This window comes from Carassius gibelio, chromosome B13 (assembly GCF_023724105.1).
Source record: "Carassius gibelio isolate Cgi1373 ecotype wild population from Czech Republic chromosome B13, carGib1.2-hapl.c, whole genome shotgun sequence".
Lineage (NCBI taxonomy): Eukaryota > Metazoa > Chordata > Actinopteri > Cypriniformes > Cyprinidae > Carassius > Carassius gibelio.
Genome location: NC_068408.1, coordinates 16,754,541 through 16,778,296, shown reverse-complemented (window position 1 = coordinate 16,778,296; position 23,756 = coordinate 16,754,541). Strand labels below are relative to the sequence as shown.

The 23,756-nt window shown below is 36.3% G+C and overlaps 1 protein-coding gene across 4 annotated transcripts; it reads left to right on the top strand.

Annotated features, from left to right (window-relative positions):
• The first annotated feature begins 8,121 nt into the window (after positions 1 to 8,121).
• On the top strand, positions 8,122 to 23,637 carry sufu (suppressor of fused homolog (Drosophila)). Of its 4 annotated transcripts, none has more exons than XM_052571989.1 (13): positions 8,124 to 8,543; positions 8,796 to 8,930; positions 9,127 to 9,263; positions 9,600 to 9,742; positions 10,003 to 10,088; positions 10,422 to 10,494; positions 11,783 to 11,936; positions 12,103 to 12,205; positions 18,307 to 18,345; positions 18,755 to 18,889; positions 20,730 to 20,868; positions 21,015 to 21,083; positions 21,177 to 23,637. In XM_052571989.1, the coding sequence occupies exons 1-13, from the start codon at positions 8,392 to 8,394 to the stop codon at positions 21,264 to 21,266; spliced, it is 1,455 nt and encodes a 484-aa protein (XP_052427949.1). In that variant the 5' UTR covers positions 8,124 to 8,391; the 3' UTR covers positions 21,267 to 23,637. The 4 variants fall into 4 exon arrangements, with proteins under 4 accessions (XP_052427952.1, XP_052427949.1, XP_052427950.1 ...); XM_052571988.1 differs by having other exon boundaries at positions 8,129 to 8,543; positions 11,780 to 11,936; XM_052571992.1 differs by lacking the exon at positions 18,307 to 18,345 and having other exon boundaries at positions 8,122 to 8,543.
• Positions 23,638 to 23,756: the final 119 nt, after the last annotated feature.

Genomic DNA, 23,756 nt, shown 5'->3' with positions numbered 1-23,756 from the left:
AGGATAGTTTATGAGTTTTTCTATGGCCTGACAACTGTAAGTTTAAAAAAGATAGCAATAACTATAACTTCCACCACTGCATTAACCTTACTGATTTAGCAAAAACAATTTACAGGAAATAAAGGCAAGGTCCACTTCTGCTTATTTCAGCAATCATCGTTTTCTTCTTAGTCATGCGTTTCAACTGTGACATCGGTTTTCGGGAAGGCAACATCATGCCAGAGACTGTACATGGAGGAGGAAATTACATCAAACACTGACCTCAGCTAGCCCTCACCTAAGGATAACACACACATTGAGCGTTTGAGAATGGTAGCTATTAAAATATGTTGCAGGTAAAAAGCAGTGGGTGCTGTAAAGGTCTGAGTCTCTGTGAGCAAGGGGGAGAGGAAATGGGCTCAGTGACCTTTGCAGCCAATTTCCCCTGTGTTCAAACAGCAGCATGAAAGCCAGGTCTGTTTCTGAAGTCTGTGCAAAATGTCAATTGCAACTTATCCCACCAGCAGAAGGATTTGCTCTGAAAGTAGATTCCCCTTATTGTGGCCATCAGCTTTTAAGTCATTGCACATGGATGGTTTGACCCTATCCTCACTCCTTCTTAGCATGTGTCCATTTTTAGCAACAACCTACAAATTATTTAGAGATTTCAAAATGACTTTATAAATAAGGTGGTTTCGTTTTTACATCATCTTCCATCCTGGCATATATTTTTTTGAAAAAAAAAAATACTGAATATTTTCCATGTCATCATTTGGAACAGTGCAAAAACACAGTTGTTTTTGTTCATATTGTGGTGGGGTGAATGTACAATGGAAAAAAAAGTGCTTTGTGGGTTAAACTTAACTGTTCATCAAAGATAGCACATTATTATAAGTTAACAAATCAAAATGTAAGAGTTGGCTCAGGGAGAAATAGCTCCTAAAAAAATTATTCATCCCAAAATGAGAATTCAGTCATCATTTACTCACCCTCATGTCATTTCAGAACTGTATGAATACTTTCAAAATATCTTCTAGACAAATTTTTATTTTATTTTATTTATTTATTTTTTCTTTTTTTTTTGAGTAGCCCATATAATTAATATCAATGGTTCCAGAATAACACTGGACGCCATTTTGAACAAATAACACTGGGAGATATTTAGAAATCTTGTGTTCCACCGATGGAAGTAAATTTGTAACAACATGAGGGAAAAGTAGGCTAAATGATCAGAGAATTTTCGTTTTTGGATGAACTAACCATTAAGGTAACAACCGCAGGTTAACAAAAGTTCTCATTTCCCTACATTAGTAACTGATCTGATGTTTCCTTTACATGCAAATTGAAAATAATGAAAAACACCCATCACATCCACACAAGCAGGCAGCTTAAATAGCCTACTTGACCCTTCAATAAAATTATGTATTTCTGTAAGGAGGGAGAAAAATGTTCAATGACTTCATTTTACAGTTAGCGATAGATGGAAGTATGTGGGGAGTGGAACAACTGTATTCATGGTTTTAACACCACACCTCATTATGATGCAATATACATGTATCAGTCAGCAGAAAATTCCAATTGACAAGTTTTTAGCTATTTTTGTCAGAGACTACAGCACATGTAAACATGACAATGCAAATGTAGGTTCCACATGTGCCATTTCCATTTCCTTTGTAACGAGGCAGCGTCGTTACTGTCTCTCTCTGCTAAGTCACTGCTCTTGCTCTTTTGCAATAAGGGGAATTCCTGGTTCCCTCTCTGACAAGCCCTTTTTTTTCTTCATATCCGTCTCCCTTTTCCCCTTTTTTGTTTTATGGGAATTGAGGGCTGAACCAGTGTGAGATGTTTTTCCTCAGAAGCGCTTTGTATTGATTCATTATGAGGGGGCGGGAGACTCCCTCCCACTGCTTCCTTCTTACTGGGAAGTGATTGCAGGCTTACGGTACTGAAAGAGCATGAGGGAGTGAGGGAGTGAGTGAGTGAGTGTAAGAGAGAGATAAAAACAGAAAGAGAGAGCGAGATAGAGATATTTGAGCTGAGAGAAAAGAGAAGTCATTAGCAGAGGTCACAAGAACAGCACTCATCTCTGGCTTTACATGCGAGTTACTGGAGACTCTGATGGCAAATACGGATTGGGGATTTTAAATCCATGATAGTCAGAAACGCACAGGAACGAAAGCTGGGATAATCGTGCCTCTCTCCTTATCAGATAAGTTTTGGATGTTCTGTATGACGTGTGTTTTGGAAGAAGTTTTGGGGAACTTGTAAAAATTAATTGTGAGAGATGTGTTCTGGGTAAAAAATAATATCTATTATTACTGTGTTTTCATGAGATTTGTAATGTTTGTACTGTGAGCTTATACAAATGTAGTTTTTTTAATCTTAATTCAAAATGTGGTGTGTTGTCCATCAGAGCATTGTAAAATAAATGAAATAATAGTAATACTAATAATAGCTATTTCTGGGACTTCAGAGGGGGTTTCCAACTGTGCACCCATCAAGGCAGTTTGACTGGTTCAGTGCTGTTTATTGGGAAGAGACAGTTTCCTGAAAGTCCTCAGGTGTGGCAGGTTCTCAGTTCAGGACATGAAGTTCAATGCTTTTTCGCTGCAGTTAAGTAATGATCAAACATTAAACAAATATGTGATGGAGATAACATTGAGACAAAAAACATGAGGCGAATTACATCACTAACCCCGTGGCCTTCGCAGAAATACACCTGTGAATTTATTATCTGTGCTCTTGTTCAAGGAAAACAAAAATGGCAAAAGTGTATCTGAAGTCTGTAACTGCCAAATGAACATAGCTTCTTGGTTGTCTGTTTGTGTATTTTTTAAGCTTTGGGTTTAGTCGAAGCAACATAGGGACTGTATATAAATTTGAAAACACACCATGGACAACAGAATATGTGTATCATTAAAAAAAAATAGTGTGATTTAAAAAAAAATGTGTTAAGTAAATGCTGACAAAGTTTGTCTTGAGCACTTAAGCCCTGAGAACTGAATTCCATAGATGGTGTTCATAAAGAGTTCATCTATGGGCTCAGTTCTTCTGGCATTGTGTTCAGTGTCTTCTAAACAAATTTACAAAAAAGACGTCAAATAATTTCTATTCATAAAATGTACATTGAATTTATATATATATATATATATATATATATATATATATATATATATATATATATATATATATATATATATATAATTGTTTACCACTATTAAAATTATATTTGTGTGTGTTAATATACAACACTTGTACAAGTTACTTCATGTTATGTTACAGTGCCTTATTACTCAATGGTTAATACTTTACTTTTGATATATTTTATGATATGTATGTTTTACGTGTTCTCCAGTAAATGTTTACAGATTTTTTTTCAAACTATCTTCTGTGGCTGTTTTTAATTAATTCACTTCTATGTTTTTATGATTCAGTGTGTATTATGTCAAATGCACACTCTCATTTATCTGACACTGTGGGTGTGCTTATCAAATGACTAAAGTCTGTCCACTACTTCTGTGTCGTTTTTCCAAGTACAGGTCACTTATAAGTAACATAGATCAGATGTTTAACCTATCACAGGCTGTATGACGTGGATTCAGACTTTTATGTCTGTGGGTTGGATATAAATGTATTGCTAGGCAACATGGCCAGATTTTTCAGTAAAACCAGTGGTGATCTGACGTTATGCAAATGATGCACTGACTCCCACGCTATAACCGCAGGCATGTCTTATCTCTTATTCCCAGCAAATGACTCAGGATCGATTCTTTGGAAATCTGGAGTAATGGACACCGTCACAAGACAACTGTTCATGACCAATATGAATCTCGTAATGATCTGGTCAACACTCATTGAATGCAGAGACAATAAGAATGGTAGTGGCCATCTGAATACAGTTTGGGGTGTCTATACATCTATGATCTTTTTATGCATTACGATCACTCAGATACTAGTATTTTGTGTAGTAGTGCGTTTCACCATTGTTTTGCTGAAGTGTTACTTGCTTTTGGAGTCTGGAGATGTATATTTTAATAAGTTTAAGCTATGTATTAGTGTTAGTTGAAGATTAAATTAATGTATATTTTCCCCAGTCAATGATAACAAATATACTGTGATAAAAGTTTTTTTTTTTTCACATATCCAGAAGAAATACATTATTTTTGAATCAGTATCAAGGACACTTTAAAGATGTGAATATAATTACTGTGTGTGTTTCACTGAAAAATAAAATTGTGGTATTTTTTTAAATAATTTTAACTCAGAAATTTCTTGTCGATTTCATAAATAATTACAAAGACATGTAAAGGAATGCAAAAGTAGAAAAAAGTAAACTAGTAATTTCTTCAGTAATCTTTGTTTGTTTACACAGTGTGTAAATATGAATAAATGTAGTGTGTCAAATTAAATTGTGGGTAAATAAAAACTATCAACACCGTCAGAATGTGATGTATCCATTTACATACAAATAATTTGACATTTTATACTATGTATATACTATACTTATTTTCATTATATATGAGATTCATGTAATGGAGTGGATGTTGAATTCTCATTCTATATTACACCATGAAAAGACTTTCCTCAATTCTAAATAAAACATTCAGGTACATTTCACAATACAAAACTATTTCAGTTTTTCTTCTTTAAAATTTCACGTTTAATTCAACGTGTTCCTTGCAATTTCTTTTTAATTATTTGTTTTTATAGCAATTCCTTTGTTTTAGCAATAGCACTTTCCAAGTGAAAAATTCACTTTTTTTGTGTGTGTACATCAATATTATCATATTTTAATTTCCCAAACTTCATTCGTTGCTTTTTACACACTAGATGTGTCTTCTATACGCTCTAATCCCTCTTTTTTTCAACTGACAGTAGATAGCGCTAAACAATAGCAATATAGTCATATTTAATATTTTTGTTCTCTTTTATTTCACTCACTCTATGCCCCTCTGGAAGACTTGTCTCTTTTCGCAGCACATTCTTTTCTACCATATATTCCTGTTGTTCCCTCACACTAAAAACTCCCGGCTCTGATAGCTGATCCTCACAGATTACCTGCTGGGGTAAGTGCCATACATCCTCCTCAGATCCTCTTTCACAAAGTCTGGAAGCTCACGCCAAACATTGGAGTTTCCCCCAGCGCAGCTGCCCTCTGAACCCTTCCGGTCATGCTTCACTGGGCATCTCATGGTGACTGAATCCTGGGGCTTGTTTTGGAGTAACATTTGGCAGAGGAAGAACTCTTGATTGATGGTACCAAATAGGACTAAAAGAAACTTTTTGGTTTGGTCCATAGAAATGGTGGTACTCTAAATGCTCAGCTGTGTCTTGATATTTCTGGATGCTCTGTGTGTTAAGGGTCACTGTGTCCAGCAGACGACTGTAAACTGGCAAGAAGTGGCCAGAGTCATCCAGTCAGAGTGAGGAGCCAAAGTGTACGGGGAAAATCTTGGATGATATAAAAGTTTGGATAAAATATGCTCATTATATAACTGCATGGATTTAATAAAACAATAAATCCTGCAGGAAGAACAAAAGAACACCGTTTTAAAATATAATCAAACTAAATACACTCATAACTGGAGTTTAAGCAAGAACCCAGTGTGATTATGTAATTAAGGAAGACAAAATTACATGATGTACATTTTTGTTGTTGTGTAACTTTGTCTTCCTAAATTACATAATCACACTGGGTGTGAGATGCAGTAGGCAATTTCTTGGTTTTCATTGGTTCACTTTAAATTAAATTAGATAATAAAAAATGTCAAATAAAACTGTGTATTGTACATAAAGTTCTACAGGAAGTCATGAAAAATTATATGCATTATGTGTATATTTCAGCAACTCTGTATATAAATGTACAGGAGATTTTTCTAGTTATTGCAGCCATGAACTGAGGCATATTTTTCATAAAATTAAGAATTTAATTTAAAGTGAAACAACGAAAACCAAGAACTTGCCTACTGCATCTCTTGCAGCAAATTGTAAAACAAAGAGTTTTGGTATTTAAGAAACATAACATGTAGTCTAAATATAAATCTCGGAAATATTTTTCTAATATAATTCTGGACATAAGCATATTCTTATGATGCAGAAAGACAAAATATACTAAATAAAACTCTGGCAAAACACGATGGATGCTGTCAAGACAACTAGCTATATCTAGTGTCAACATAAGGATACATTGTTAAAGGATATTACAGTAAAATGATTTTAACATCAGCAATGACTAATAAACCACATGAGACCATCAGTTGACCTCTCTGACTGCTGTAGGTGTTTCAGTTGAGGGAGTTATGTATTTGTGTCATTACATCACTTTCCAGAACTTATGACTATCTTTCCTTTGAATAAACCAAGGACAAGATATCAATCTAAAACACAGAATATTAATAAAACAAGAATGAGATATAATTCATACTGTTAATTTCGACGTTTGCATCTTATATTATCTTACATTATTGTTAACATAAGGTCCAGGCGCATGTGCTGTCAATAGTCTGTCCAGCAGGTGGCACTAAACCTTTATATACTTTATATAGTAAGTACAGTTAGTAGATTTTCACATTTCGGCTTCAAATGAAATAGATTTTTGAAACAAATAGATAAATGACTGAAATCTTTGGCACGTGAAGAAAAAAATAAGTTTTAAGTATCATATTAGCAGTAAATGATTGAAACAGTAAAAAAATTAAAAATTAAATAAAATAAAAAAAATCTAAAAGGTATTAATTAAAATAGTTTTTTTTCTAGGAAAAACTTTGAAATATGAAAAAAAGGGAAATAAAAAAATGAGTAATATGTTAATTTACTTATGTGTACATGTTGAGCAAAAACAGACATTGATGTGGTAATTTACAGTTTTTGCTTTCTTGGGATTTTAAGTAAGGCCCCCTATGAAGCATTCAATCTTCCATAAGCAAGCTTTAGACTCATGGAAGCTAATCTTCAAATATCATCTTCCACCTCATATTATTTGGAATAATCAATATGTTTTATCCGCTTGTAAATCTGTTTTCTTCCCTGAATGGTTCTCCAAGGGCATTGTGTCTCAGATTTAATAAGCAACAGTGGAGATTTTTATGCTTATGTTGATTTTATTATATAAAAAATAGGATAAATGCTTCAAAATGGGACTTCTATTCTTACAAAGTTGTTATTTATAATGAAGTCTTATAAAATATATTGTAATTTTAGTTACATTTTCCCTCAACTATTAATCAAGGGGTTAATATTATGGATAATAAGTGTTCAAACAAGTTTTTGAGAACTTTATTACTGCTAATAATTCTTGTGGTTAAAAGTGGTTGGCACTTTATCCAAATGTTCATTTTCAGAAGGTATAGAAAGTGCCAAACATTAAGATTAATAAGATTAAAGATTAAAGATTAATAATAAAGTAAAATTATTCAACATTATTACCCCTGCAACAAATATTTAAGGAAATTCATACAAATCTTTCTCCACTCCATTCCACTCCATTCTATTTCTGTCCTTATACTAAACAATTCTGGCTTCAAATTTCAGCATCTTTACTTACCATATTTTTTAGTCTACATAACATTTGTGTAGTTAAGGTTCTCTTTCGTTCTGTGGTTTCTGACAATAGGGAGCTCTAGTCTGTGCCCTGGACTCTATTTGTACGATGGGAAAATTCCTCATTCACAAAGTGCAATGCCTTAACTTTAAACCTAACTGTAAAATATTCACTTCTGATTACTTTTGCTTTACTCATCACTTCAAAGAATCTCCCCCCAAAAAAATAAAAAATAAAATAATATATATATATATATATATATATATATATATATATATATATATATATATATATATATATATATATATATATATATATATATACACGCCCCGCCCCATATGTTCTTGTTCTAATGTTTATCTGTTTTTTCTGATATATATATATAAATAAAAATAAAAACAATTATTGTGTCTATGGAAGTGATTGTAATGTTAACAGAAACTATTGAAATGCATTGAACTGGAAGACATAATTCATTATAAAATAGTTAATTTCATCTCGAAATTGCTCAAAAGTAATACGTTTATGACACTGACTGAGCTCCACCTCCACATTGATCAACAGCTAACAAAGTCATTGATCGCAATTTGTCCAATCGCATTGCGTCTCTCATATCGTTTCTTTTTAACGCCTGTTGTGATTGGGTGGATCAAGTGTCAATCAAAGCGTTGGTTACGTCCCCTTTCTGGACATGTAACCACAGAGGGAAAAGCTGCAACAGGGTATAAACATAGGGGCAAAGTGTTAGAAATCGTTTTTACTATATCAGTTATTTAATCTGATTTTTTTTTTTAATCGTACATTTTAAAGCAGACCAGTTTTTCCTGCTTTTTCGACATATTTTTTTCCCTGTTTGGTGCGGACGTGTGGGGATGGATGAGATGCGGCCTAGCAGCGGAGCAGGAGCGCACCTCGGCCTCGCTTCGATCTTTCCCCCGGGATTGCAGGCCATTTATGGGCAATGCAGGCGTCTGTATCCCGATCAGGCGAACCCGCTGCAAGTCACAGCCATTGTGAAGTATTGGTGAGACGTCTTAAGCATTACCATTTTATGTTGTTACTTGACATGCACACATAAAACAAGTTCAGTAAAACTGGATTTTATTCAAATAACTATTTCAGATGTAACTTAGTTTGTACTATTAAAACACTGAGTGGTGATCAAAGAGTAAAATAAAAAAAATAATGAGAAGCATTATTAATCGGCAAATTGCAAATTTTCAAGTGTACTTTTCCATCAATGACTCACTTTTTCCTCCTATAATCCTCTTTTCAGGTTGGGGGGTCCAGATCCTCTGGACTACATTAGTATGTACAGAAACTTGGGATGTCCTGGACAAGATGTACCAGAACACTGGCACTATGTTAGCCTGGGTCTAAGTGACTTGTATGGGGACAACAGAGTTCATGAGTAAGAATGACGGATTATGAGATAAAAGTTTAATTACATTACAATGTTGTTAATACCCAGCTAGTTTAGTTCAACTTATATCATATTTACATTTACATTAAAGTTTCAGCAGTTTAATGCATTTGACGTTTAGTTTTGTGTCAAGATTTGTAGGTTTGCAGGTATTGAAATTCAGCTGTATTCTGCTTCTTTATAGATTCACAGGTCAAGAGGGCCCAAGTGGTTTTGGTTTTGAGCTCACATTTCGCTTGAAGAGAGAAGTAGGAGAGACGGCACCCCCTACCTGGCCAGCTGAGCTCATGCAAGGCTTGGCTCGATACGTGTTTCAATCAGGTACTGTACCTGCACCCACTCTTTGGGGGTAGGAGTGTTATATTTTCTGGAAGCATTCCTTTTGTAATTTCAAAACAATCTATCAGCTGTTGTTTTCAGCTTTAACAGATATAAAGTAATTTAATATATGGTGAAAATGTACTTTGTCATGATCATTATTTCTCAGCCTTATAGTATGAACCATTTATGCGTTTAATCTACACTTATATATTAGAGAGATATTATTATGTTAGAGTTGTCAAAATCAAAATGATACTTAATTTCAATGTTCAATATTTAAATATTGCTTTCATGAAAGTATGCAACCTCTCAAACAAATCATTTGCTCTGCAACAGAAAACACATTCTGTAGCGGCGATCACATTTCGTGGCACAGTCCGTTGGACAACAGTGAGTCTAGAATCCAGCATATGCTACTCACAGAGGACCCTCAGATGCAGCCGGTGCAGACCCCCTTTGGTCACGTCAGCTTCCTTCAGGTCAAGCACAACAAGCCAGCAGTTTCCAAAAAAGTTGTTGACTGTAGACTAATATAAAATCACATGTATTTAGTTTTTATTTTTTTTCTTTAGCCTTTTGAGATCGGTTTCAGACATGTTTATGTAGCTGTTAATGTTTTCAATTGAGCCCCACTGTATATTTGAAATAACCTTAAGACCTTGTTTATTAACCTTGGCCTCTTATGCACGTGTCTCCTCGTGATTGGTGTAAATGAAGTTTTTCCTTCTGTGCTCATCAGATTGTGGGTGTTTGCACTGAGGAGCTGCAGGCAGCGCAGCAGTGGAACGGTCAAGGCATTCTGGACCTGCTGAGAGAAGTGCACATGTGAGTAATCCCACAGACAGCCATGAGACAGGCCAAGGACATGCTCGTGCTCAATTGGTGGGAAAACTACGTTAAAGAAACCGCAGGACTGATTTTACCAGCTGAGAAACTAACTTAATGCCCGTGATAATTACTTTGTCTCGGTGGCATTTATGGAGGGGTGAAGTTACAAGTTTGTTTTAGTGTAAGAATATGTGTGTCATGTTTCTAAATGATGTTTCCTTTCCAATAAGTGGGCCAGGAGCTTTCATTTGCTCTGAGATGTTTTGTGCTGTTTTTGTTTTTCATTAGTTCTGAATTGGGTCTTTTGTTCGTCTGCTGTTTTGTTTGCAGAGCTGGGGGTCCATGGTTAATCACTGACATGAGAAGAGGGGAAACTATATTTGAAATTGATCCACACTTGCAAGTAAGCCTTTCTGAAGTTTGCATGTTGTCGAAAGGAATGGATCATCCACATCCATTTTTCCGTTTCTTTTTTGTGGAACACATTTTGAAAAATGTATATGTTCCTCTTTAATATATGATAACTGTTCATGGTTATTTGCTCAAACTCTTCCTTTAAAGATGATTTAAAACTATATTTCGGTCTGCTCCTCACACAGATATAACTTTATTATTTCATTAAAATTATCATTCTATCATCTGGTTGAAATTATATATACTTCGGTCGATATTGAGTGTAATGCTAGTATGAGGTTGGTAAAAATGTTATTGTTTTAGAAAGAATTGTCATAAATTTAGTATAATAACAGTATATTTTACATGAAAACAGTATAAAACAACATCTTTACTCCAGTCCTCAGTGTCACATGATCCTTCAGAAATAAATCTAATATGCTGATTTGGTTCTCAAGAAACATTTTTATTGGATGAATTCTAATACATATATACTATCTATCTATCTATCTATCTATCTATCTATCTATCTATCTATCTATCTATCTATATATATATATATATATATATATATATATATATATATATATATATATATATATATATAATATTTTTATCATCATCAGTTAAAGTTTTCTTTTAAAACACTAAATTAAAAGAAAACCATTAAATGTAATCTTTAGCAGATCTCAAAATGAATACCCATTATCATACTGTACATGACATTGTGTAGTAATGTCTAAATCTGCTTTTTTGTTTTGTTTTATGTTACTGTTTTTGCTGTTTTATTTATTTAGAGAAAATAGCTTAGAATTTTAATATCAGCCATTGGTTATATTGGTGATTAACCTTAACATAACATAATTTTTTGCTCCGTATCAGCCAGAAATTTAATAGTGCAATTGCTAGTGTTTGCTAGTGTTTCTTTGAAATATTCCTTTAAATGTAAGACCTTGTTAACTGTGTTAACTAAGATACTTTTGTGTATCCAAGCTAAACTGGTCATTTCCTATTCATGTTTATTCCCCAGTCTATTTATTCCCCACACATTTTGCCTCTCTCAAGTAATGAATGATAATCATTTCTGGCGATTAAGGTCATCTGTTATAGTACATACTGTGATGCTTCAGGAGTGATGGGAAAAGATGGAGTGTAATTAAGTCTGTGGCTGTTAAACGCAACACCTCCACCTGCTGTTAGTCCTCTAACCCCTCGCTCTCTGCGCTGAGATGGACACATGTCCAGCCATGCTGATCTGCTTCTGATTAGTGCGTGTGTTGATTGCTCATCCTAAGCAGGAACGAGTGGATAAGGGCATAGAGACGGACGGCTCTAACCTGAGTGGGGTCAGTGCCAAGTGCGCCTGGGATGACTTGAGCCGACCTCCCGAGGATGAGGACGACAGCAGGAGCATTTGCATTGGGTCACAGCCACGCAGGCTGTCCGACAAAGGTGAGGTGTGCTAAGGACATGCGCAGCTCGATTCAAAAACAAGACGTCAAAATCTGTATGCTTCAAAGATTTTTCAATCTTTGAAGGTCAATGAAGGTTTCAATCTTTTTTCAAGGTCTCAAATTACTGTCACATTGTCATGAATATTTGTGTATTGTTCATACAGACACTGAACAGATTAGAGAAGCCCTGAGGAAAGGACTGGAGATTAACAGCAAGTCTGTCCTGCCTCCCATCAGCAGTCAGAGGCACAGTCATGACCGGCCACAGTAAGTCCTGCCCTTTCATGACAATCAGAGCTTTTGGAGTGCGTAATTATACTGGTCAAACGGAAGTATGGTTTACCCAGTGCTGTGACCTTAATTCTCAAAGTAGCAGGTTGAAAAGTTTGTTTCAGGACACCAAACTGCTTTGGTTTACTATGCCACCTGTTCAGGACAGAATGGAATCATTATGGTTTATGGCTAGGAGACAAAAAATATTTGGAGCCAGGTCTAGGCACTCAGATTTTGCTACATTGTTTATAGCACACAGGGCTGCATTATTAATCACATAAGTGATTGAGATTATGATTACGGTTTGGGCAGTGTAACATCACAGACATTTCTGTTGTGCGAATTATTGTGTAAATGTATAAGTTGGTAGTAGGATTAATAGTATTGATTTCTTATTTTTAATCAGTCTTAATTTTCAGGCTTTAATTTAGTTGTTTCAAATTTAAGGCATTAAAAAATCTTAAATTGTACAAGAAAGTCTTAATTATGATTTCAAGAGGTTTCAAATTTGGGGATGGGAAGACCAGAATTGCGATATGGCTGAATGTGACGATTAAACTTCAGAAGGCTAACATTATGATTTCATTGAATAAACATGAGCGATGCACATTCAAAGTCCAGTGTTGTGCTGCTTTACTACTGAGGAAACGGTTATATTTCTACCAAACGCTCCAGCTGCTGGCAGAGAATGAATGAGCATTATCAATATAACTTTTGTTTTGTTCAGAGTTCAGACCAATGCGAAAATCGACCCATGTTTTTACCCTGCTAACATGCAGAGCTTTTAATGTGAACTGGTGGATCGATAAGAATCATGTTCAATATGTATGGGCTGCGATTAATATCATAGTTTTACTGATGTGCAATTTGATATTATATCGCGAAAAAGCAAACACAAAACACACCTACAGAGTGCATGCATTAATCAGTCTATTAAAATGCATTTAAAATTATCACATAATTGAAGATGGGGGCAGAATATTTATATAATTTCATTTGGTTAATATCACATGAAAAGTGCAGTTTTTTTTTTTTCCAAAAGCAAGCATGATTACAAATGTGATATTAATTTGTACGTTATTTTGGATATATCTTTTTTTTTTTTCCATCAATATCGCACTCCCCTAATTTGTTATTTAATCGATATAATAATTTATTGATAATAATAGTTTAAATTTATACATTAATTCTTTTGACTTTAACGGCTGAAATGTAAAGTTTATCATTTTATAAATAAATTCACTGCACACAGACTTAAGTAGTTTAAGTCTATGTTTCTTATAATTGCAATCATTTTGGCTCACATTTAACAAAACCAAATTAGAATACTTCAGAAGACCAATAAAAAAAATAAAAAAAATTTTTTTAGTGAATTTCTGGCCTTCTGGAAAGTATGTTCATTTACTGTACATGTACTCAATACTTTTAGGGACTCTTTTTGCTTTAATTACTGGCTCAATTCGGCGTGGCATGGAGATGATCAGTTTGTGGCACTGCTGAGGTGGTCTGGAAGCCCAGGTTTCTTTGACAGTGGCCTTCAGCTCATCTGCATTTTTTGGTTTCCTGTTTCTCATTTTCCTCTTGACAATAGCCCGTAGATTCTCTATGGGGTTCAGGTCTGGTGAGTTTGCTGGCCAGTCAAGCACACCAACAACATGGTCATTTAACCTACTTTTGGTTCTTTTGGCAGTGTGGGCAGGTGCCAAATTCTGCTGGAAAATTAATTTGGCATCTTCAAAAAACTGGTCAGCAGAAGGAAGCATGATATGCTCCAAAATTTCTTAGTAAACGGGTGCAGAGACTTTGGCTTTTAAAAAACAAAATGGACCAACACCAGCAGATATCATTGCACTCCAAATCATCACAGACTGTGGAAACTTAACATTGGACTTCAAGCAACTTAGGCTATGAGCTCTCCACTTCCTCAAGATTGAGGACCTTGGTTTCCAAATTAAATACAAAACTTGCTCTCATTAGAAAAGAGGACTTTGGGCCACTGGGCAACAGTCCAGTTCTTCTTCTCCTTAGCCCAGGTAAGACGCCTCTGACGTTGTCTGTGGTTCAGCAAATTCCTTGACATGTCTGTGTGTGGTGGCTCTTGATGCCTTGACCCCAGCTTCACTCCATTCATTCCTCAACACAAATTCTTGAATCAATTTTGCTTGACCATCCTCATAAGGCCGCTGTTGTCTCGGTTGGTTTCTGTTAACATGCTTGGATACAGCACTCTGTAAGGTTCTTTGATGAATGTTTGTGGCTTACCCTCGTTGTGAAGGGTGTCAATGATTGTCTTCTGGACAACTGTCAGATCAGCAGTCTTCCCCATGATTGTGTAGCCTAATGAACCAAACTGAGAGACCATTTTGAAGACTCAGGAAATTTATGCAGGTATTTTGAGTTGATTAGCTGATTGGCATGTCACCATTTTCTAATTTGTTGAGAGAGTGAATTGGTGGGTTTTTGTTAAATGTGAGCCAAAATCATCACAATTAAAAGAACCAAAGACAAGCTACTTCAGTCTGTGTACAATGAATTTATTTACATTACATTTACATTTATTAATTTAGCAAGACGCTTTTATCCAAAGCGACATATATATATATATATATATACACACATACACACACACACACACACACACACACACACACACACACACACACACACACACACACAATTGCATAATAAATGAAAAGAAAAAAAGAATACAAAAAGATTAGAAAGGTAGATTTTTTTAAAGAATAGAATAAGAATAGTGAGTGTTAAAGTTATAGGGTCAAATAAAGATGGAAGAGGCTAAGGACTCAGCTGCTCGGATTGAGTTGGTGAGGTCATTCCACCAGGAGGGAACATTTAATTTAAAAGTCTGTAAAAGTGACTTTGTGGTTCTTTGGGATGGCACAATCAAGCGACGTTCACTTGCAGAACGCAAACTTCTAGAGGGCACATAACACTGAAGTAACAAATTTAGGGTGCAGAGCCAGTGGTAGTTTTGTAGGCAAACATCAATGCCTTGAATTTTAAGCGAGGAGCTATTGGAAGCTAGTGCAAATTTATAAACAGGTGTGGCGTGTATTCTTTTTGGCTCCTTAAAAAATAATCTTGCTGCCATGTTCTGGATTAATTGTAAAGGTTTGATAGAACTGGCTGCAAGTCCTGCCAAGAGGGCATTGAAATAGTCCAGCCTGGACAGAACAAGAGCTTGAACAAGGAGTTGTGCAGCATGTTCCGAAAGAAAGGGCCTGATCTTCTTGATGTTGAATAAAGCAAATCTGAAGGATCAGAGAGTTTTAGCAATGTGGTCAGAGAAAGTCAGTCATAACTTCAAGGCTTCTGGCTGTGTTTGAAAGAGTTATGGTTGATGTGCCTAACTTGATGGTGAAATTGTGATGAAACGATGGGTTTGCTGGAATCACAAGCAGTTCTGTCTTGGCAAGGTTGAATTGAAGGTGATTGTCCATCATCCAGCAAGTAATGTCTGTTAGACACGCTGAGATGCGAATAGCTACCGTAGGATCATCAGAATGTATTGAGAGGTAGAGTTGAGTGTCATCAGCATAGCAGTGGTATGAAAAGCCATGTTTCTGAATGACAGAACCTAATGATGCCATGTAGACAGATAAAAGAAGTGGTCCAAGAACTGAGCCCTGAGGCACCCCAGTAGTTAGATGTTGTGACATGGACACCTCACCTCTCCAAGATACTTTGAAGGACCTATCTGATAGGTAAGACTCAAACCACTGAAGTGTGGTTTCTGAGATGCCTTTTGCCAGTAGGGTTGATAGGAGGATAGTATTTAATACACAAGTTTCACAATTTGAGTTGAATTACTGAAATAAATGAACTTTCCCACAACATTCTAAATTGAGATGCAACTGTATGTGTTCAGGTCTTAAGTCTTAAATTTGAGCTTAAAAATCTTGCAGAAACCCTGATTTTGAACTGATAGTCGATCTGTCAGTCTGTTCTTTTTTCAGTTGATGTTTGCACTAAACATCACTAAACTAAATACATGATGTTCTTCTCCCATCCACTAAGCGATCATCTTTTCCGCTTTAGTAGTAGTTAGATCTGGATCATGGAATAACCATGAATTAATATCAGAAGTAAGTTATGTTGAAAGAAACATACTGAAATGTATTATGTTTCAGCTGTGGAAAGATGTCTTTCAGTTTGAAAACACTGTAATGTTACATTTACCTGAGGAAAGCTGATAATTTAGCTAAAAAACTCTAGTTAAGTTTTGTTTACTTTATCTAAAAATAAATGGCAGTTGACTTGAATGGTTTGTACTCCTTTTACTTTTAACCTTTAAAATTATGGCAATATACCAGTTGAGAGACTTTTTCCATTACAAAAATGTCAATACATTCTGTACATGTTAATATTATTATTATTATTGCTGAAAACTCTTTAGGACTGCTTATTTATTATTAAACATGTTTTCAGCATTCATTGATTTAACTTGGAGACACACAAAAAATGAATACATAGACATCCAATGTATACTGCACCCAAACACCCAAATGCATACTTCAAGAAAAGCAGTGTGGTAAAACTCTACAAAATTACTGATCATGAATGATACATATGTGATGCAGTACTGTTATATAAGGTTTTAGTCATGCCGCCCACCCCTATTTGGTGCACAGTTAAAAAATGGCTTTCAAACAGTCCTGCAATTTTAAACTGCTAAGAATGAATTTCATCAACTTGGTTGGTTCAACTCAACCGCTATATATATCAAAATCACTATTGGCTTGACAGCGGTTTAGAAACCTGTCCAATATGTGAATAATTACCTGCAGGTATTTTTCAGACACAGCCTGTCCCTTTAATCTTTGTCCTCATGAGTGCTGACTCTTTGCCAGCTGACCTGCCATTGTACAGCAGTGTTACTAGCTCATGAAATTAGCTTCAAGTGCCAATAGTCTGCCAGTACAAATACGCTTTTCAGTTGGTTGCTGGATTATGCTATACTGTCCTTTAGACCCATGATTATTTGTGCTATAAGACATTGCCTGTAGTCTTTGTTATTAGGACTGTGATGGTAGCAGTTAGGTGACCGTTTTAAGCACTCCATCCTCATCTCATTAAATGCTGTGCAATCCAGATCATCTCAGTGCGTGGTTTGTCTGGATTAATCTCACTATCCTGCTGTCTGTACCCCCTTTGTTTTGCTCACGGTCCCCTGCTACTTGTAGCCCAGCCAGAGATTCAGACACACATCTTGGAGCTCAGCCTGACTGCCTGCTGAAATTGGTTGTGTTGCCTGTTCCAAATTATCATGATGAATGAGAAACATAATGCTGAACTAAAGTGATGTACAATGACAGTTTCTAATAAAGAACTTCACTTCTGTACATACTTTCTTTATGGAGAGGAAAATGATTTCAGGCTGCTGCACTGACTGAGAATCATAAAAAATGTAACAGTTTTGGTTCAGATTCCTTTTAACGATTCCAGTTTCATTAACAATTCTTTTAGTACTTGTGTTCAAGTCGTTGTGTTGAATTTCAGGTTGTCGTGATGAAAGTAATGACTTACAGTTTCAGTAAGTAATTAATTTACTTACTTGCCCCATCCGATTGATTAAATTCTGATTAATTAGTTGGGGAATTTGACTAATTTGGTTGGCAATGTATCTTTCGCACAATAGATTCAGTAGCCGTTCAAGTTAAAGCACAATTAACAGAACCAGACATGATGAAAATGAGTTGAATCCTGTTTGCAATTTTATTCATTTACCTATTTTTTTCCCATTGTTTAAAAAGCAGTCAAGTTATCATTATGCACACTTAACTGAGATATTGAATTTATTTGTCAGTTGTTGATCAGTTGCTTGACCTGTGTTTGTCACACTTGCTCCACTGATGCATCTGTCCAACATTTTGTCCAAAATGCCATACAGTAGCAACTGAATTACAGATAATTAGAAGCATTTAAATGGGCTATTTCAGTATCTTAAAAAAGGGAAAGTTGACTTTTTTTAAGTGGCTTTTGGAAAGGATAAAATTGATTTGCCATTTGGCAGTAGTGGTAAATGCATTCATTCACTTCGCTGTGGTACAAATCTGCCCCTAATTTCTCCATAGACAATCAGTTGGACATTTCCAGACCCAGCAGATATCAAGGTAAGAGCCAACTACGAGTGAAACTGAAACTACTACTCCAGCAAATGGGTTATGGAGACTATTCTTCTTTATTCCTCTTTGAAAATGGGTGTTCCGTAAAGTGTCTGCAAGTTACTTTTTGTTACAACAAAATGGAAACAAAACTCTGCACTGCACTATTTACTACTTAAAAAAAAAAAAAAGTATTTAGACAAGTCAAGCTATAAATGTATGAATATCATTGCACATCATTATTTGGAACATTTCTGGGATTTCTACATTAGTGGATCAGGTTTGTAGTTAATGTGATGAATACTGTTACAGCGTGGTTATCTAATGTAATGACTTTTATATAATTCAAATGTGGCACTTGGACACACTCATTCTGTTTTTTCTTTATTTATATTTTTCCCCTCTTCTATTATCCCAGGAGCCGTAAGGACAGTCTAGAGAGCGAGAGTTCAGCTGCTATTGTCCCTCATGAGTTGGTGCGAACACGACAGCTGGAAAGCGTGCATCTGAAGTTCAACCAGGAGTCTGGGACTCTTCTCCCGCTGTGCCTCAGGTAGGGCAAAACTCTGTTCAGAGTGTACTCTCATACCTAAAGGTCGTTTGCCTTAAAGGGGGGGTGAAATGCTATTTCATGCATACTGAGTTTTTTACACTGTTAAAGAGTTGGAAAAAAAAGTTTCAAAAATTAAGTTGTACGTTTGAAGGAGTATTTTAGTTCCCAAAATACTCCTTCCGGTTTGTCACAAGTTTCGGAAAGTTTTTTTCGAGTATGGCTCTGTGTGACGTTAGATGGAGCGGAATTTCCTTATATGGGTCCTGAGGGCACGTCTGCTGGAAGAGCGCGCGCTCCTGTATAGCACAGCACTGAGAGCACAACAGACTTTACTGATCAGAGCGAGAGCGTCGCGAAATGTCACAAAAGAAGTGTGTTTTTGGTTGCCAGGGCAAGACAACCCTGCACAGATTACCAAAAAAAAAAACAGCATTAAGGGACCAGTGGATGGAGTTTATTTTTACAGAGCATCAACGGAGTTGTGCAAGTGTTTTTGTTTGTTCCCTGCATTTCGAAGATGCTTGTTTTACAAACAAGGCCCAGTTTGACGACGGATTTGCGTATCGTTTATTTCTTAAGGATGATGCAATCCCAAAGAAAAAGGGTCACGATCGTGTGTTGGAAACGCAGGCGGTGAGTAAAACTGCTTAAAATATCTCTGCCTCCTTGTTAGTGCGTCCCCTCCCATGCCGGAGACCCGGGTTTGAGCCCTGCTCGGAGCGAATCGTTGCTGCTGCTGCTCTCGTTCAGTTTCAGCCTCGGGATCTGATTCTGGATCATAAATAAACGGCTGAATCTGACTGTTAGCCATGGTTTGTTTTGGATGATGGTTTTTTCCTCAAGGTAATGTCACAGCTTCCAAACGCTCTCAACGCAAAAGCCTACTTGCGCTCGTGATTCTTTAGCTCCGCCCACACGTCACGCCTCCAGCCGGTCATGTTTTTCCGGGAAAAATCGGTACAGACTATCTTTCTCTTATGAATATAATAAAACTAAAGACTTTTTGGAGTTATGAAGGATGCAGTACTACTCTATAGGTACTCAAGATTAACAAGATATTGAGTGAAAACTAGCATTTCACCCCCCTTTAAGTTTTCTTGATATCCACAAGGGTTTAAAATAAGCTTTCCTGTTAATTTAATTCAAATTCAGTTCCAGTTCATTTCCAGATGCATTTTGTGCTGTCTTTGTCAAATACTGCAGAACAAACGTTTTCAGTGGTGACTGAACGCCTCTGATTGACCAAACAGAAACCTGTGATTGGACATAATGGATTAAAAATACATTTTAATGTAAAAAGAAACCTTAACAATAGCAGATCTAAATGTAATAAAGCAATCAAATTTTTTTTCTTTAATAGATTTTAAAAGTCTTAATAGATTTAGTACATTTTTTGCTCCCTTAACGTGAATTTCTGTAGCATTTTGGCCCCTAAGCCGCCCTTAATTTTCATCCCTGAAAACCACTGCCAAGGCATGAACTTTGACTATGGCCAGGAGTGAGAAGTAAAAGTACACATTGTACTAGTGTGCTGATTTGCACTGTTCATATTACAGTATATTCCAGTGTGCAAACAAATTGAGCTCACTGAAATGTTAACAGCTCTGATATTGCTGGCACTGAAAGACTGGGATATGAGTTTTATGTAATCTCCTTGTTTAGACAGAAACAGAGACGAGGCTCACAGAGAAGCCTTTGTTTCAAGTCCAAATGAGAGCAGGGAGAAAGTGAACATCAGGTTACTTATAGCTTTACCCTTTGATATTTCCCTCTTAACAGCACTTATCAGTGTGTGTGTGTAAATGATTAATTCAGCTTTCTTTTTCATATTTTCTTGTAGAGGTCGTCTGCTTCATGGCCGGCATTTCACATATAAAAGCATTAATGGAGACACGGCAATCACCTTCGTATCCACTGGGGTAGAAGGGGCCTTTGCCACTGAAGAGCATCCATATGCTGCTCATGGACCATGGTTACAGGTAACAGACATGCATTACTATAACATCACAAAAATGGCCTGCTTGTGAGTAAATTTCCAGGAAATGTTTCATTTTTGGTTGAACGATTTCTTTAAAGTTCAGTGTTGTTCCATGTGTGTGACTTTGTTCTGATCCACTCACTTTAGATATTGCTTACTGAAGAGTTTGTAGAGCAAATGCTTGCTGATGTTCGGGATTTGAGCACCCGTGAAATGGTAAGATTTTAGACCTCCCATTAAGATATTTCACTGGTTTTATAAAATTCTCAATGTTTTTAACATGATATATCTCTTTACCCTCTCACCCAGTCTAAGCTGCCGAAGGAGTACAGCTGGCCCGATAAGAAGCTAAAGATCTCTGTCCTGCCAGACACAGTGTTTGACAGCCCACTGCAATAAGACTAGGAGCACACTGTCCCTGATTACAAACCCACATCTACAGAAAGGAGCTCAACTCTTCTTGCCAGGATAATGTGCCTACAGATGGTTGAAGGAAACAGACATTCAGACACTAACCCCTTTTCCAAGCGAGTTTCGTAGATGATTGCACAAGTCACAGAATTATTTTTTACATGTACAGCATTTTGTATTGTCCGTTATACCACTTGTCTTAGCATAGGGTTGTGCAAAAAATAAAATGCGATTTTCATGCACATCTCCTCAGTAAAGGCGCTCCTGTAATTAGTAGTGTATCTCCAGCACTGCGTTCAGGTCAGGGTTTTCACAAAAAATCCGCCCAGTTTCTTCTCAAAACTAGTCCAATCTCGTTTCCGGGAGGTTCCCCGATAAAGATTGCGTCCCGGTCTTAAAATACAAGTTTTTTGTCAGGGTTGCCTTGATAAAATGTGCATTTTAGGGGCTAAATATCACTTTATTGGGATTGGGGTCACTTTGAGCAGCAGACATGGAAAAACAACCGCGGACTTGGCAACACTGGTTCAGGTGGAGCGGCATTTACTACACAGAGCCGTAGTTCACGTACAAGCAAGAATCGCCTTCGATTTTGAAATCGATTTTGTGTAGATTGTCAGTGAACTACGGCTCTGTGTGTAGTAAATGCTAACCAATGTTGCCAAATCTGCAGTTGTTTTTCATGTCCGCGGGTCGAAGCGACCCCAATCCCAATAACGTGATATTTAGCCCCTAAAATGCAAATTTTACCAAGGTAGCCCTGCCAAAAACTTGTATTTTTATCGCCCGGAAGGAAACGCGATTGGACTAGTTTTGAGAAGCAATTTGGCAGGTTTTGTTTTGAAAACCTGGCAATCTTGATCTGAAAGCACACGTGCTGGAGATATACTACTAATCACAGGAGAGCCTTTACTGAGGAGATGCGCGTGAAGATCGCATTCGATTTTTTGCACAGCCCTATCTTAGCATTGGTCTGCCTATTCACTCTTAAAGGGTTAGTTCATCCAAAAATTATGTCAATAATGACTCACCCTTATGTCGTTCCAAACCCGTAAGACCTCCGATCATCTTCGGAACACAGTTCAAGAAATTCTTAGATTTAGTCCTAGAGCTTTCTGTCCCTCCATTGAAAATCTATGTACAGTATACTGTCCATGTCCAGAAAGGTATTAAAAACATCATCAAAGTAGTCCATGTGACATCAGAGGGTGAGTTATAATTTGTTGAAGCATGGTCTAAAAATTAAAAAAAATTACCAATTTATTCAGCATTTTCTTCTCATCCGGGTCTGTTGTGATTGCGTTCACGACACTACTGACGTCTTTTCTGGTGCGCCCAATAACACGTCAGCAGCGTCATACATCTGCAGTGTTGTGAACGCACTCACAACAGACCCGGAAGAGAAGACAATGCTGATAATGTTTTAATTACCTTTCTGGACATGGACAGTATAACGTACACACAGTTTCAATGGAGGGACTGAGAGCCCTTGGACTAAATCTAAAATATCTTAAACTGTGTTCCGAAGATGAACGGAGGTCTTACTGGTTTGGAACGACATGAGGGTGAGTCATTAATGACATAATTTTCATTTTTGGATGAACTAACCCTTTAAGAAAAAAAATGGTGATTGATGTTTTTTTCTGGTGTTTGAAAACAAAAAAACATATTTCTTGTTAAACATTTAGCAACACAAGACAATGTGCAAGCACCGGTGCCTTAATTCACCTTAGAATGGACTGAAGTTACATTTTAAAAGAACATTTGCTTTTCTAAATCCTGCTTGTAATGTGAAGAAAGGCATACAAAGAATGCTTTTTAAGCATGTTTGTACAAAAAAAAAAATCTGGTTTTACTAAATTGCATATATATATTACAGCTGTGCCTATTTAAGGTTGATGATATTTCATAAGTGCTTACTTTAGTTTAGTCAAACAATAGGTGGTTAGTCAGTTCACCTTCACAATACCAAAGCCTGTACAGAATGGGTGTTTTCTAACCTCATGTCAAATGGAAAGTTGAAAAGCACAAAATAGTTCCCAGATCTTTCTTTTATTTTTGTTAACTATTTTACTTGTATTGAACTTCATATCATTTGACACTATGATTACATTTCATGCCTCTTTATAGCGAAGCAAAATAACTGGTTCATGGACCGCAATCTATTTTCTAGAATGTGCATTTGTTGTTTTTGGGGTGTGTGCACAATAATATAGGTCAAAGTTTAAAGAAGACCCTGTATTAGTGCTTTTAAAAAGATGAATTTAATTAGTGTACTGGCATTTTTTCATATTCTGGAGAATCACTACACTGCCTGTGGTTTTATTACCCTTAAGTGCATTAAAGTTATTTACATAAATTGGGATGTTTGTGTTGATTTTGATGACACAACCTGAAAAAAAAGCCTTGTTCCACTTTTGCACATTAACTGATAAGGCTTATTTTTCTTGAAGACGACCAGCCACTAAAATTCCTCAT